The sequence below is a fragment of the Populus alba genome, chromosome 8, assembly GCF_005239225.2.
Source record: "Populus alba chromosome 8, ASM523922v2, whole genome shotgun sequence".
NCBI lineage: Eukaryota > Viridiplantae > Streptophyta > Magnoliopsida > Malpighiales > Salicaceae > Populus > Populus alba.
The window spans coordinates 2,123,529-2,139,646 of NC_133291.1; the positions used below are offsets into that span (position 1 = coordinate 2,123,529).

Consider the following 16,118-nt stretch of genomic DNA (forward strand, 5'->3'; position numbering starts at 1 on the left):
GTGTGCGGGACGCACCACGATTAACGTTTGAAACGCGGGTTAGCCGAAAGCAATATCCATCTGCTTCTCCCTTCCTGCCGCACCTGTGCATGCGCGCTCTGCAGTCTGCACAGTAAAGAGTGTAATTAAATTGTGAGCAGGGGAAGAAAGGCTCCCCTGGTGCTGAAGGCTGGAGACGAAGACGATGGTGACGATCTGGCCAGGCGATGTCCTATCCCGTTTTCCGTTTATCTCCTGCCCTTTTTGTGTTCTCTGGGTCCTCTCATTCTCTCTCCGATCTTGTTCTACTTCTTTTTTCTTGTTCCCTCTCTCTCTCTGTTTTTCTCCAGACGATCTGGCCAGACGGAAACAAACACGCTCTTGCTTCAAACGTTTCTCCCTGTTCTTGCGTCTGTGTACTAGTTTTTCTTGAGAAGTGAACGGTGCGCAGAGGGAGGGAGCAGGCTCACCTGGGTCTTGATGAACAGATGCTTTCATGCCTTGTTTGATTAAGTTAAAACTAGGTTTCTGGCGGAGTAGTTGTTGCCTACAAAATAGTGCTTAGCAGATGATTGTGCCCGAAAGCATTCTCAATCTTTTGATTTTATATTTCTTAATTACCACCGATTGATTTTGCTGATTTGACTGAAAGCATTCTCAATCTTTTGATTTTATATTTCTTAATTACCACCGATTGATTTTGCTGATTTGACTGAAAGCATTCTCAATCTTTTGAAATTATATTTCTTTTACTCAGCAAATAATTGTGCCCTTGATTTGACAATAATTAGTTGCGTGTATTTATTTTTTTATTTTTTATAATATGTTCCTTTGCATATTATTCCCCACGCCTTTTAATTATACCTAATATAATAATAATAATAAGTACTATTATAATTATAATTATATTATAATATTATAATATTTTTTTTCTCTTTTGTAGTAGTTTTTTTTCCGTTTTTTTTTCTACTTTTTTTTTTTTCTGTAGTCTTTTTTTTTGCTTTTGTTTTTTTTATGGAGCTTGCTTTTTCCCATTTTTGTTTGTTCTTCATTTTTTTTACATGTTTTTTTATTCAAAATTGACTTTTTTTTTTAATTTTTTTTCAAAATTATCTTTATTAATTTTTTTAAATATTAAGCTGGTTGAAAATTTAACTATGTAACTTTTTTCTTTAAAACATTGTAGATTGCTATAATATTCTCATACATTGTTTTTTTTTATGATTTATTTATTCTTTTTTTTTTTAAATGGTCTTTGTAGATTTTATTTTTTTTATATTAAGTTGATTGAGAATTTAGCTTTGTAGTTTTTTTAAAAAAAAAAAAAAAACAATATGAATTGCTACAGTGTTTCCCCTACATGGTTTTTGTTTTGCTGCAGTGCTTCCCCACATATTTTTTTAAAAAATTATTTTTATCGAATTTATTTTTTCAATATTGAGCTGACTGATAATATAGCTTTAGTTTTCCCCAATGTTTTTTTATTTCTTTATTTCTTTTTCTTTTTTTCCAAAATTTTATTTTTTACATATTTTCTTTTTTTTTTGTTTTGTTTTTTTTAGAATTTTTTTTCTTGATTTTATTTTTTTTGCTATTGAGCTGGTTGAAATTTTAGTTTTTTTTGGTTTTTTCTTTAAAACACTGTAGCTTTCCCCGCGTGTTTTTTTTCTCGCTTTTGTTTTTTTTTTTTTACATGTTTTTTTTACCCAAAATTGACTTTTTTTTAATAGTCTTTGTCAATTTTTTTTTTTTTATATTGAACTGGTTGAAAACTTAGCTTTGTAGCTTTTTTCAAAAAAAAAAACACTATGAATTGCTACAGTGTTTCCCTTACGTGGTTTTTGTTTGTTTGTAGTGTTTCCCCCACATGTTTTTTTTTTAAATTATCTTTGTCGAATTTATTTTTTTAATATTGAGTTAGTTGAGAATTTAGCTTTAGCTTTAGCTTTCCCCACTTTTTTTTTTTTATGCTTTTTTAAGTTTTTCCCAAAATTGTCTTTCTTCTTTATATTTTTTTTTCATAATTATTTTTGTTGATTTTATTTTTTTACTATTGAGCTGATTGATAATTTTGTTTTTTAATTTTTTTCTTTAAAACACTAGATTGCTGTAGTGTTTCTCTACATGGTTTTTTATTAAATAATTTTTTTTTTTCATAATTATCTTTGTCAATTTTATTTTTTTATATTAAGCTGATTGAGAATTTAGCTTTGTAGTTATTTAAAAACACTGTAGATTACTACAGTGTTTTCCCACATGATTTTTACCTTGCTACAGTGTTTCCCCACATGTTTTTTTTTATCGATGTTTTTTTTTCCAAATATGTTTTTGTCAAATTTATTTTTTTCATACTGAACCGGTTAACAATTTAGCTTTTTTTTCCTTAAAACATCGTTGATTGCTACACTGTTTTCCCATATGCTTTTTTTTGTTATGTTTTTTTTTTTAAATGGTCTTTGTCATTTTTATTGTTTTTGATATTAAGCTGTTAAAAATTACAACTATAGATTTTCTCATGAAACACTATAGATTGTTATAGTGTTTCCATGGATGTTTTTTTTCCTTTCGTTTTTTTTTTTATATTTGTCAAAATTATCTTTATTGATTTTTTTTTAATATTGAGTTGGTTGAGAATTATAGTTGTATATTTCCTTACAAAACACTATAGATTGCTATAGTGTTTTCTTAAATGATTTTAATATTTAGTTGGTTGAAAATTTAGCTTTAACTTTCTCCACATGTTTTTTTTTCATTTTTTTATTATTTGTTTTTTGCTTTTTTTTTCTTCCCAAATTATCGTCATCTTTTTTTCATTTTTTTGTGTTTTTTTTAATTTTTTTTGTTGATTTTTTTTTTTTAATACTGAGCTGGTTGAGAATATAGCTTTGTAGTTTTTTCCTTTAAAATATTGTGGATGGTAACAATTTTTTTTTATATTATTTTTTTTCACAAATCCACAATAATGCACAAGCATGCCACAAGCCCGTGGCATCACGCGGGCATGTCATGCCTTTTACTAATATATTTACTTATTAATATATTATATAATTATAATTATTATATTATAATTATAATTATAAATATTATTATATTGTATTGTATTATATTATATTATATAACTATTTTTTTTCCTTTTTAATTTTTTTTAATGAATTTTTTTTGTTTGATTTAGTTTGTTGATGTTAATTGTTTTTTTATTTAGTTATCAGATTTTCATGATACGGATCTCGGGTTTGATGGGTTAGCCTGATTTAACAAGTTATTTTTTTCATTTAGTTTAGTTTGTTAAAGTTAATTTTCTTTCTATTTAATTATCATTCTTTCATACTTTCATAACACATGTCCTAGGCTTGACAGGTTAACTTGGTTTGATGGGTTAACCCAGTTAATTCAGGGTAAACCCATCATTTGTTTTTCTATTTAGTTATCAAATTTTTATGATGTGAATCCCAGGTTTTACGAGATAACCTGGTTTAAAAGGTTAACCTAATTAATTCATTTTTTTTTCTTTTTCTTCATTAGTTTTTTCCTTTCTGTTGATTTTTTTCTTTGTTTTTTTTTAATCAATCTATTTAATTATCACACTTTTATGACACGACCTTATATCTAGACCCACATCTAATATTCTTGGGTCCGGTGTTGCAGCCAGACTCACTTAAACTTGGATCATGCAAGTTTAATTTTATTATTAATATTATAAATATTACTTTTAGGTCAGACGTTGCAGCCAAATTCAAGTTTCTTGGGTATAAATTTGCAGAAAAACCTAAGATTTTTAAATTTTTATTTGTTTTAATATTTTTTATGCAAAAAAAATAACCCGCGGCATCGCGCGGGTCAAGTGTCTAGTTCATTATAAGGGATGTTGTGTTTAATCTCCTGGTGGATTTTTTTTATTATCCAGTTAAAAAACAGTGATTTCCAAAGTATTTTATATATAATCTTTCTATGCCATGAAATATTCTATACAAGATTCCTTAAGATGATGCAGTGATTTGAGGTGGAAAAATCTAAGGAAAAAAAAAGAGAAAAATTTGAGAATGAAGTTTTTAAGGTGTTAAAAATATTAAAAGAAGAAAGTTTTAAGAATGTTTGTCAAGAATTATAAAAAATCATGAACTATCATGCATCCTAGTATTTCTTAAATTAATTTTAAATTAGATGGTTTTAAGAAAAATAAATAACAAATTTAAAACATAAATATAAATTCTAACATAACTCAAGGTATTAGTTATAGATTTAACAAGTTAACATGCATGTTTATGAGTTGATCTACATTTATTGTTGGTTCTTTAACAAAATTATATTGATTTAGATAATTATTTTTAAATGAAACAATATTATTTTAAAAAATTTATTAATTAGATCACTTTTAATTTGATGGATTTAAATACTCAAATAATTTATAAACAAATTCAAAACATGTTAGATTTTAAATCCGTGGATCACCGGGTCATTCAATCAAACTGGTTTTGATAGTTATATTTTACAATTGAAATGGAAGAGTAAACGAGGGTAGATTCATTTTTAATTAAAAAAAAAAAAAAAAGGAAAAGGAAAAGGACTTAACCCTGTTTTGAATGTCAAATATTATCTTTCTTCGAAATTTTATCAGCCCAAAAATCATCCCAATCTCATACCAGCACATCCCCTGGTGAAAAAATAATCATTTGACTATCTATAAAAATAAATTAATTGTGATGGTTAAATCACCATGGTTTGGAAAAGGACTCGGGACGTTTAACTTATCAAATGCATGCATCAGTGAGAATTTTTTCTCAGGATTTTTTCTTCTAAGGGGTCGAATGCATTACAGCCATGTCTTTGAACGTAAAACTCTATAATGTGGACGGGCTGACCTTTTTCCTTGTTTTTCTGGTTTGAAGACAGAGAAGTGCGGTGAGGATAGGATAAGTGAACTGGCAGATGAGGTATTGATTTCAGTTCTTTCCTTTATGACAATGAAGGAGGCGATAAAAACTAGTGTCCTTTCTTGTAGATGGGAAAAGCTCCGGCCTTCTCAACCCTATGTGAACCTTGATGCTTGGACCTTTTTCTTGAAGGATCTGGTCAGTAAATTCCATCCTCGATCGAGACTCCCTCTTTAGAATATGAATTGTATTTGCATGGATGCAGCATTTTGTGGCTCTAATCGTGTATCCTTCTGGAATTTGGCAGCATAAATAGAACACACTGAATCTTGTTGTCTTAGTTTAACTCAGAATTACAAAGAGAAAAGGACCTTAGAAACTCCGTCCAAAGCCTCCTCGGAGTAGAAACTGGCGGGGCAGCCTTGTGACACCTTTTTCTGACAACAACATGCTGCTCTTGCATAGCTGTCCAGCAAACTCGGCAAGCACGTCCTTTTGTCCAAGTAATCCACAATGAGCGTCCCATTGCATGTGGTATACTTTCCTTGTTCACTTGCTAATTATCTAGTACAAGATTTTGTGAGCTTGTCTGCTTTTAAGAATATAAACCTTCTGTGTTTGTATGAATAGGGTTGTAATGGTTCTGGTTTCTACACATTTGCAGATTTTAAGGTATTAGCATTATCCAACTCAGAGAAGAAGCCTGCATCAAGCAAGTTATCACTGCAGTCCAAGTGGCTTACATCCTGAGACTGACAATTCAAAGTCCACCAAAGTTGAATAACCGTTCGTTTTTTAGGGATCAAAGAAAGTAGAATTCTAGCGCTCCTCTGTGTGTTATTTTAGCCGAGGCCAGTTCGTTTTTGGATTGATCTTAATGTCTCACGGCTTTGGCATTTGGTTTACTCTGATTCAGTAGCTTTTTTCAGACACATCTGAGGCAGCTTCTTGAAAGTTAAAAGTGCTAGTGCTTTTGATATACTTGACAGTAAAATAATTTCTAATTTTGAACCCAGATCGCCTGTGGCTTTAGTTTAATATCATCATCCTTTATGAGACGGAGTCTACCGGACCATTAGACCACTTCAGAAATCCATCTCTACAGATAATGGCTCGTATTTTATAGATAACGACTTCTGAACCAATTCTACCACTACCATCTGTTAAAGAATCGTGCGTGCATTATTTGTCTTCTTGACAGGCGAGTCAAAAAGCTAATAATTTAACAGGGGCATCCTGATCGGAGAAAGAGCATTTGGGCTCCCTCACGAGGCAGCAGGCTGGCCCGCGTTGGACGGCTGGCTTCTCTAGGTGGATTGATGGGTGTTGAAGAATGTCCACGTGGAGATACAATGGCCCATCAATGTCCATGTGTTAACCCGGATCTATTAACCTTTCCTGTATAAATTTGCATTCAAGACGACATTGATTATCATTGTTTCTGTCCGTGTGTCCTTGTACGGTATACGGCGTATATACTTCCATGGAGGCCATCGATCAGTGAATTATACATACGCAATACACATGAGGGAGTGTAATCCATTCTAAAACGAAAATCTGTGCACAAATTAACTCATTTATTTCATCAAACCTTTACAATTGTATCCCGAGGTAAGCAGGTAGAACAAAGTTGTTTGCTTACACTTAACAAAAAGGTGGCCTCCATGCATGAGCTGCTTCATCAAAGCAAGATTCATTGCCTAGTTCTCCAAGCAGACCAACATCCACTCTCTCCAATTATTGGATCCACAAACCTCATCTTTATACGTTCTCTTTTAGATCTTTCGGGAGCATCTTTCGGGGCCAAACTCTTCATAGGGAGCAAGGGGCTTCCATTGTCTGTTGTGTCAACAATCTTGTTGATCATCTCCAGGATTTCACTCATTTTGGGGCGTGTTTTTGCCTGTCTTACCAAGCAACAATTTGCTACGGCAGCAAGCTTCTGGGCAGTCTTGATGTTATATTTCCCCTCGAGCCTTGGGTCCAAGATCAACCTGAACTTTCTTGCACCAGAGAGGTGTGGCCTGACCCATTCCAAGAGTTTTTGTTCATTCTTTGGGCGGTTCCTATCCAAAGGACGTCTGCCTGTTATAAGTTCGTAAAGAAAAACCCCGAAGCTCCACACATCGCTTTTAGAAGTGAGACGCCCAGTTCGAATATATTCAGGAGCTGCATATCCGATTGTTCCAACTACCTGTTTGCAAATGAGATAAATTGGTTCCTCAGTTTCTTTATATCTACAAACTGATCTTACTGCAGAGTTCTGATGATGCAGTAGTACAGTCTCAAAGACCCTGGATGGCTGAATAAATAGCGTTATCAAATAAGCATAAGAAAGTTCGCAGGAACATAAGTAATGTGAAACTGGAAGTAAGAAGTTATAGTTCGGCTTCTAATGCTACTGATTGATAAGCCTTGTCAACAGCATAAGAACAGTTTGTTTGACATGATTGGAGGATCATTTTAGTAATCATAAACATACCGCAGTCGAAACATGGCTCAAACCATCTGAAGGTCCCAATCTGGCCAACCCAAAGTCTGATAGCTTTGCATTCCATTGGTCATCCAGTAGTATGTTTGAAGACTTGACATCTCTGAAAATAATCTGTACAAACAATGAAAGAAAAATGGGTACATGCAGTAAAGTGAAGTGAAGAACTAGACACAGTAGCACAACCAAAGCCGAACAAACTCGAAATGAAGAGCAGAGAGGGAGGGAAAATATGGTATATATGAAGATCCAAACCCAACCCCAATCCCCAATCCCTGAAGGAGGGTTGGAGGTTCACAAAAGCTCAGTAATAGCAGGCTTATAACAATATCTTAGAGAGTAAAATTAAAAATACCTGAAAATCCATTCCTTCATGGAGGTATGCTAAGCCTCGGGCAGCATCCTGGGCAATTTTTACTCTTGTCGCCCAGGGAAGAACCTTCTGAAATTTACTTGACAAGTGATCCTGCACACTTTTGTTGGGCATAAATTCATACACCAGAAGGCGCTGGACTCCCCGTTCATCGTCCTCAGCACAGTAGCCCACTAATTTGACAATATTTGGATGTTCAGCAATCCCTAGAAAATTTACTTCAGTCACCCATTCCTTGTGCCCCTGTGAACAAAGATGAAATCACCCTTAGCAACATCTCATGACTAAGAATCTGAAGGCAATAACTTTCTCTCTTCTTAATTACAATCTTCTGAGTTCAATTCTCAAAATTCATCAGATTTTAAGTGCTAAGATTTCTCCAAGGCAATAATCTAAAGACAATGAAATTTTGTCTTGTTAACAATTTTCTCATCAAGGACTCGCTCCCCAAACAGTAAATGTTGATTTAAGAATGATATGTAGTAACCAGGCATGGAGAAAAAAAGGAAAGCTTGCCTGGAGCCCTCTTCTGCCCAGTTGTTTGACAGCGATATCGATCTTCTTACTTGAGTCTTCCATGCTTCGGATTACTCCCCTGTACACACCACCAAATCCACCCTCTCCAATCATGACAGAGCGGCTGAAATTCTTAGTCGCCGTCTTCAGTTCTGAGAATGTGAAGACTCTAAGATTGCTCTGTCTCTGAGACAGAGCACCAAATGAGTTCTTTGTGGACGATTCTGTGCTAAAATCTGATACATTCTGAGAATTGAACTCAGACCCAGATTTCCTCAGGTCACGATCAGTTGACATCGACGTTGATGTAGACGAAGTGGATCGGGCAGAACAGATGTGGTTACAAGTCTTTGGTTCTTCATTTTTCTCTTTATTAGAGAAGTGAAAACACTTCATAGTTCCTACAGGACCAATTGCCTAGTTGCACACCCACAAGTGTGTTAGCATGACAACAACGACACCATAATTAAGGATACGAGAAAACAAAAGTACAGAAACCAAACATGTTTACAAACTTGAAACACATCCAAATACCCATAAAATTACCAGTGGTTTTCATACAAGCAAAACCTTAACCTATGAAGTAAGGCAATTTATTCAATTGCAAAACTAAATAAATTATCCAAAACTTGCATGCTAATCAAATCAAAGTAGCCAAAAAGAGGCCAATTTTCCTCACAAAGCACTTAAATCAAAGGTAATTAACTTAAAACATGAACCCTATTGTTATTTTCTAAAGGCAATAACTCTCTCTCTTCTTCATCACAATCCCATAACATAAAGAGCCTAAGCCAAGTTGTTGCCATTTTCCTTTCATAAAGAGCCTAAGCCATCATAATTCACCAACCAAGATCATATGCTCCTGATTCCCGGGAGCATTGTCTTTGAAATCTCATCCATAACCAGAAGCATCCTATCTTTATTCAAACAACCATGAATCAACGCAAAGCTTGGAGACGATACATCACTGAGGGTGAAATAGTCACCAACCAAGAACAGAAGCTCCAGAACCCAATTCATCCATGTAAGGCAGCCTTCATTTCATTTACCCATTCTCTCACATGACGATAAGCTCCTTATTCTTCTTTAAAGAAACATTTTTTTTCTTAAACAGTGCAACTAGATAAGCAAGCCCATCAAGAAACAAACGCAAGCAAAGATTTTAAAGAAAGTCTGCTAAAGCACCAAAATTGAATACCCATTTTGCAAGATAAACAACAATAGGAGACAAAAAAAGCCACTCACCTTTCTCTCTATAATAAAAAATAGACGAAAAGAACACAGCTCCTGCTATCCTTCACAGGTATTCACGTAAACTAAGACTCAGAATCTAAAAGGGAGAGCGGTGATTGATTATAGACTCAACAACGAGCACTTCATGGTCAAAAAGTCAATACAAGGCAGCTGGACTCCCGATGATTTTAAATTGGAATAGTGATTGTTTTTTAAAGTATTTTTTGTTTTGAAATATATTAAATAATATTTTTTATTTTTTTTAATATTAATATATAAAATAATTAAAAATATTAATACAATAATTAAAAATTAAAAAAAAAATCTATATTTATTAAAGAAAAAAAAAAGTGAAAATGTGAAGAGGGTTAAATTTGCTGTGTGAAAGGAAAAACAAGTGTGTTGTGGGATTGTTTCTCGGAAAAAATGAGATTCTTCTTGCAGGTGGCAATTACATGGATTTTTTTTTTATTTAAAAATATATTTTTTAATATTAACACATTAAAAAAATTTAATATTTTCTTTTTAAAGTCAACATATTTTTATTATACATCAATATCCAAAATCAAACGCCCTCTAGTCATCTGTACAGTTTTTGTTTGTATCTAATTTCTTAATGATATATCTAACACACGTTCGTTGGTGTTTTCAAATGTCAGTTGGAAGTTGGAAACCATTAAAGTCCCTGTGCTTTTATTTATTTTTTCAGCTTGGTTTTTTTTTTTTTCAATAATAAAGGTATTTTCGTCCTCCATTTCTTTTTTTTTTTTCTAACTTATTCATTAATTAACTAAGAAATTGTATATTAAAACATGCATATTAATATATATTTTTTTATTAATATAGATGTTTAGATAATTTTATGAACTTCAAAGTTAACGATTATGTAAATTTTTTAATAATTTTAAAATTTATAAAACTTAAATTAATAATTTTTAAAAAGTAAATTCAAAATGTAACAGGAATCGTACAATGATGAAGCCGATCACTTATTTTTTATTTGATGAGAGAATATTGGTGGTAGCCAAGATTGTAATGGTTGCTTCGTCATGTGTTAGTGTCTTATTAGCTGGACAAAGCTGTGTGAAGAGAGACACCTATTTTATAGACACTAGGCTGGTTTTAAACCTCGTAAGATGACAAGCAACATAGGCTTTATATTTCGAGCACGAATTAGGCTCACGTCATGCAATATCTAAGGCTACTCCTCTTCTTTCTTAATGTTTAGGACATGATTAATGTTTTATATGTTTTTAGCAACATGTAAGGCACTACATGTTACTATACGTGTTGAGCAAGAAATATTCTTTTTTTCTCCCTTTTAAGATCAGTTTTAGTAAAGATGGGATTTGAAATTAATTAAAAGACAAAATATCTCACTTCTTTTCATTTATGTCATTTCATTGAGTATTTTTTTTTTATTGTTAATATAGATGTCCGGATTAACTTATATGACCTTAACTAATTTTATAAATTCTGAAATTAATAATTATATAAATTTTTTAATAATTTTAAAATTTATAAAATTTAAATTAATAATTTATAGAAATAAATCTAGAAGCTTACAAATTAAATTCGCGTTTCATTTCGAACGAGTCTTGGTCTACTTTGCAGTGGTAAATTCTTGATGTGATTAGATGCTACTTGTCTGCAATGGTCAATAATATTTCACCATCAAGCATGCCCCACGCTCACAAAATGTTAAATTCCCTTTGAATTTCAACTTGAGCTCGATTGAAAGATAAAGCTTCCCGTAAGAACTGGTGATAAAAAGATCACGCCAGTAGGTGTGATTTGCATTCCAGAGTCAATGAAACTTAATTCTCTAACAAGACAAAACTGAGAATCAATCACTTTCATGTCCAAATTCATTCTACGTGCGTAAAGCGAATGTTATGAGATCTGGCTCCACTCAGTGAGTCAATCCTTCTTAAAAAACTCATTTTTTAAAAAAAAAAAACTTTGAAAAATATCATTTGGGTTTTAAAAAGATTCAAAGTCTCGGTTGATCCGAATTAATTCATGTAACCCGGTCTTAGCTTTCGATGGAGTTGTTGAGTCTTATAATTGGGCTCGACTACAATACTATGGGCTAAGTTTAGCCCATATTGGGTCATCTACTCAAGTCAAGTGAATTAATAAAGCCCTTTCTTTGCTGGGCCTAACATTGTTTAAACTCCAGAAACACTTTACAGTTGAGCCACGCGTCAAATTTCTTTGGCACCCATGCGCAGGTCCCAAGCAGTTTCTGATTTTCTAAAAGAAAAATCATGAGCTTAATGTTTTTTTTTTTTTCTTTTATACTTCTGCCAAATGTTTTTGCATAAAGGAACAAAGAGAATTTCTCCCCGATTTCATAATTTTCAAGTAAACAACACGAGAAAAGAGGGATCATTATTTGATACGTAAGTATTACAGAACCATTTAAATTTTCAAATTGTTGTGAAGGTTTCTTCTGTCCTCATGGAAGAAGAAATGCTATATACAGTATTCAGTTCTCTCCTTCATAAAGTGCTGGGTTAGTTTAATTACTTGTAGTTGTAGCTTTACATCTCTCAAGAATCAAGTGTTACTTCATTAATGATCTGGAATGTGCACTCTCCGGTTTTCTCTGATATTTTATCGTGTTTTGAAGCTTGACCGTTAGGCTCAAGAGGACAACTGGAGTATGCGAACCGCGCGCATGTCTGGATTCTACTTCGCCATTGTCACTCTACTCTTTGGATCTGAACTTTGCCTACAGGCTTTAATGCATGTACCCTATTGTTGAAGATACTGAAGCGACTGAAGATCTTCACTATTATATATTTACCTAGTATAACTTATTTATTACCTAGTTTAGATATGATTGTGTATTCATATTAGCATATAATCTTAGCAGTAACCATGGGAGAAAATATACGCAAGATTGTCTTTCCTTGCTGCAAGCTTTTCCCACTCTATATATACATATGTATAGCATAAGAGTGGGATGGATTATAACTCTGTTTTACCACTGCTCTGTCTCACGTCTCTTCATTGCTCTGTTTCAAATTTCTTCACCTGTGTATGTATGATCTGGCAGGTAGAATTATCAACTGCCTCCAGGACAGCCAAACCATGTTTAGCTTGTAATCCAAAGTCTGGATTCTCAGGAGAGTTTCGATGGCTGCTAATACTGAAATCAAGAAATGGCCTCGATTGAGATTTCATTTAAAGGCCTAACCCTTACTTTAAGAGCCAAAAACAAAACATCTATTAAGGTGTGTAACAGGAAGAATCAAGCCTGGCCGTGTTACTGCTGTAAAGGGTCCATCAGTAGCTGGGAAGACAACGTTTCTTTCTGCTCTTGCCGGGAAAGCAAATGGATGCAGGATGATTCGTTTGATTCTTATCAATGGGAAAAACGAGTCCATCCAACTCATAAAAGAAAATTATCAATGGGAACTTGACAGTTGAAGGGAACCTCTGGCTCAGCGCACATTGCAAGTATGCCATACATATATCGTCTCTTTCACATTTCAACATTAACTTGATCTCTTTTGTATCGTGGGAAAATTTTTTCATGTATCATTTACCAAGTTTCTGTAGATAATGAACTAATTTCAAACGGTAATCGAAAGGCTCATCGCCAATAAGGAACAGTCTATATTGGACATATATACAATAGGTGGAACTATGCTTGTGACCAGGTGTCTCATGTTTTTCAAATATTGGTTTTATAGAAGACCATGACAGCATCAGATGGAAGCCAGAAAAAGATAGACCCTACTAAGAAGTACCATAGATCAACTTTCATTGCTTTGACAAACAAGATCCAAATGTTTAACTCATGCGACGAACAGGATTGTAGTGCACCTCCGCCCAAAAGCTCAAGTAAATAACTGCACAAAACAAAAGTTTGCAAGGGAATTGGAATTCAGATCTCATCCAACATTTTCATGAATCTTTCTTCCTGTTTTCTTCCCTTCTTTTTTTTTGGAAACTAATTGGTTAAAGCTGAATAAAAGTTTTTCTTGTTCTGATCATTTGAGTGTTCAATGTAATAAAATTTCCCCCATTTTACATTTCCTAATTCCATAATCAACAAATTTTATTCTACAACCAAAAAAATCTTACATGTAAAATCTCGACATATTAGAAAGATGGTGGAGCATACTTCGCTTTTAGATTTGTATCAATCAACAAATAAGGTTAAAATGAAAAACTTTGTAATCTTACCTTTATTCTTGGACTTTAGAACTTTTGGAAGAATCTCGACGCAACATGTATCCTTGAATGAAGTTATCATAAATATCTTGATACCATACTGCAATTGCATGGCAACATGCATAGACATTAGTTAAAGAAGCTTCAAGCCTCTAAAATAAAATGACCGACAGCAAACATGCATGCAGCATACATGAAATCATCAAAAATAATAATTAAAGAGTAATAAAGTAATGTAGCAAACTTGCTTGCTTGCATGAAAATTCATGTTAGTAGCTACATTACTTGCATATTTCAAGTTGTATATAATGCATTAAGAAAAAGATACTGTCAGAGAAGAACAGCAATTAAACAATTTTTATCCTAAAAAGAATCGCTCATAAGCATGAAAGCAATCCACTTAATTAAAGTTATGAGAATTGATATAATAATCCCTAGTCGTCTCATGAAGAATTTGGGCTCACAGAAAGCAGAGTGAAGGAAAAAGATTTATGTAACTCAATTCAACTAGTTGGAGATTCAGGTTTAGGTGAATTCAGTTGCATAAATAACTAGTTGAATCCATATTTTCAATATCCATTAGTGATTACCATCAAATTCACAATTCATTGATACATTCCAGAAAAAGGTTAATAAATAACATGAAGCTCAACAGAAAGAAAAACAGACAAAAGAAGAGGGAATCTACAAAGTAAGGTATTTGCCCATACCAAATCTGCAGCGGCCTGCAATGTAACGTGATCACCCCATTCACCACTCCTAATTTTAGCCACATAAAAAATACATACATATGAGCATGAATCTATTTAAAGAAAGCCATGGGATTTTTATTTAAAAAAAAAAAAAACAAGAAGAAAGAAAGAAAGAAACAGAGATAAGTTACAAACCTGCTCATTTTCTCCAGATAGTCGTCATAAGCCATAGGAACATAGCTGCTGTACATTTGCGGCTGAGACTTGAGCTGATGAAGAAATCAACATGGTGGGAAATATGATTACAGTGCATGCTTAAATGTATACGAATGGATCAAGAAGACTCTAATACAAGTACATAGAAGCACACTTAATAAAACACAAACCAACCTGTTCAATAACTTGTTCTCTCACGTATTTGTGATGCTCAGGAGAATCATAGAGTTGATCTGACAGAGAACGAAACTGCAAAAACACATGAACAAGTGAGACATAACTTGAGAAAATAACACTAGGTAATAGAATTCTAGAAGCAAGCTTTTTTGCACTACCATTTATCTTTAAAATAAAGAGAGCACCAACCTGACAGTTACCATCTCCTTGAACTTTATTCTCAACAAGATCATATAACTTTAACCTATTCAAACAGAAAAGACATTGATATTAAAAATATTGTTCAGGTCAAAATAATTTAGAGGCAAACCACAACATTCATCAAGGAAGGAGACACATGAAACACACCAAAAACCTAGATCTCAAAACCCATACTGTAGGAGAACATGATAACATGAAAGATACCACGACCACACACTATGCCTTAGATTCTGAAACCTCTACCCCCAAAATGTTAATAATTGATAATAAAATGAATGTATCTATCTAGAAAATAAAGTTATCCACAACATTTTCTGATGGGAGGTATACCATAAGGCACCTTATAATCCACTTCCAGCCAGTTCTCTATCTCTCCTGTTGTAATTTGAAGCAGTGCATTATAATATAAAGAAAAATACTTGGGGATTCACACCTTATGAGATGGTCCAGGTGACAAATTTGCATCAAATTAAAAACACGGGAGAGGAATATATATACAACACCTTTCTAGCAGTCTTTGATGATCTGACACCTGTTCATCCTCCGATGGTATTTCTCCATTAGTTTTAGGAACATGCTGCCAAAAACAGATGAGAAATTGAGGATAATCAATTCTTCATTTTTTAAAGGATATCAATCACTCAAGTTCGGAAGGAATATTATCTTAATCTTCATTGCAGTGTGTTATAGTCTGGCAGAAGTCATACTTACAGGAATGACAGCATCATTCCCCACAATCATACCAGGCCAGTGCTGCGTAATAAGAAATTCTTGTTCAGTGTTACTTACCTCAGATCCTTCTGCAGCAGCAATCCTTGAAAGTTCTTGGAGAGCACGAGCAATGGCAGCATCATTCTCCACAATCATCTTGGCTATCAAAATAAATGAAATCTCTTAAAGTTACCAGAAAGACTCTTATTTGAAAGAATATCATAGAGATATTGGGTTTGGCGAAAATTGCCGTGTCAAAGTTGCCGTCTGTTTAGTTAGGCATCCTTCGTTGAAATTAGCTGATGATGACGTGTGCTGCGCTATCTCTGAACCCTCTAAATCCTGGTTTCTTGAGCCACGTGTAGTTTATTAAGATGAAAGATATCACTTCTCTTGTGTTGTAAGTACATTAATGTCATTTCAACAAGTCTTGGTCAACTTTGCAGTGGTAAATTCTTGATGTGATCAGA

General features: G+C 33.3%; 2 protein-coding genes and 1 long non-coding RNA gene across 4 annotated transcripts; 1 reads left to right on the forward strand and 2 right to left on the reverse strand.

Annotated features, from left to right (window-relative positions):
* The first annotated feature begins 4,939 nt into the window (after positions 1 to 4,939).
* LOC140955832 (uncharacterized) lies at positions 4,940 to 5,917 on the forward strand. Its single transcript, XR_012170438.1, has 3 exons — positions 4,940 to 5,048; positions 5,158 to 5,384; positions 5,515 to 5,917. It is a non-coding gene; the product is annotated as an uncharacterized lncRNA (long non-coding RNA).
* Positions 5,918 to 6,408: 491 nt separating this feature from the next.
* On the reverse strand, positions 6,409 to 9,634 carry LOC118052344 (serine/threonine-protein kinase PCRK1). Of its 2 annotated transcripts, XM_035063293.2 has the most exons (5): positions 9,476 to 9,634; positions 8,231 to 8,647; positions 7,697 to 7,957; positions 7,333 to 7,455; positions 6,409 to 7,044 (listed from the first exon to the last, which is right to left on the reverse strand). In XM_035063293.2, the coding sequence occupies exons 2-5, from the start codon at positions 8,624 to 8,626 to the stop codon at positions 6,544 to 6,546; spliced, it is 1,281 nt and encodes a 426-aa protein (XP_034919184.1). In that variant the 5' UTR covers positions 8,627 to 8,647; positions 9,476 to 9,634; the 3' UTR covers positions 6,409 to 6,543. The 2 variants fall into 2 exon arrangements, with proteins under 2 accessions (XP_034919184.1, XP_073266786.1); XM_073410685.1 differs by having other exon boundaries at positions 8,231 to 9,612.
* A 3,426-nt stretch (positions 9,635 to 13,060) lies between these two features.
* On the reverse strand, positions 13,061 to 15,895 carry LOC118052343 (OVARIAN TUMOR DOMAIN-containing deubiquitinating enzyme 9). The gene is made up of 8 exons (XM_035063291.2): positions 15,727 to 15,895; positions 15,441 to 15,514; positions 14,926 to 14,980; positions 14,734 to 14,808; positions 14,539 to 14,612; positions 14,362 to 14,410; positions 13,664 to 13,751; positions 13,061 to 13,326 (listed from the first exon to the last, which is right to left on the reverse strand). The coding sequence occupies exons 1-8, from the start codon at positions 15,802 to 15,804 to the stop codon at positions 13,268 to 13,270; spliced, it is 552 nt and encodes a 183-aa protein (XP_034919182.1). The 5' UTR covers positions 15,805 to 15,895; the 3' UTR covers positions 13,061 to 13,267.
* Between the last annotated feature and the right edge of the window lie 223 nt (positions 15,896 to 16,118).

Bases quoted from the DNA above. Each gene is read 5' to 3' on its own strand.
- LOC118052343 (XM_035063291.2), bottom strand. From the start codon at position 15,804: ATGATTGTGGAGAATGATGCTGCCATTGCTCGTGCTCTCCAAGAACTT. The intron at 14,809-14,925 runs GTTGGTGCTCTC...GTGTTTTTGCAG, and splicing joins AAGGAGATGGTAACTGTCAG to TTTCGTTCTCTGTCAGATCA. The intron at 13,752-14,361 runs GTATGGGCAAAT...ATGCAATTGCAG, and splicing joins TGCAGGCCGCTGCAGATTTG to TATGGTATCAAGATATTTAT.
- LOC118052344 (XM_035063293.2), bottom strand. From the start codon at position 8,626: ATGAAGTGTTTTCACTTCTCTAATAAAGAGAAAAATGAAGAACCAAAG. The intron at 7,958-8,230 runs GCAAGCTTTCCT...CTTTGTTCACAG, and splicing joins TGGGCAGAAGAGGGCTCCAG to GGGCACAAGGAATGGGTGAC. The intron at 7,456-7,696 runs GTATTTTTAATT...TTGTTTGTACAG, and splicing joins ATGAAGGAATGGATTTTCAG to ATTATTTTCAGAGATGTCAA.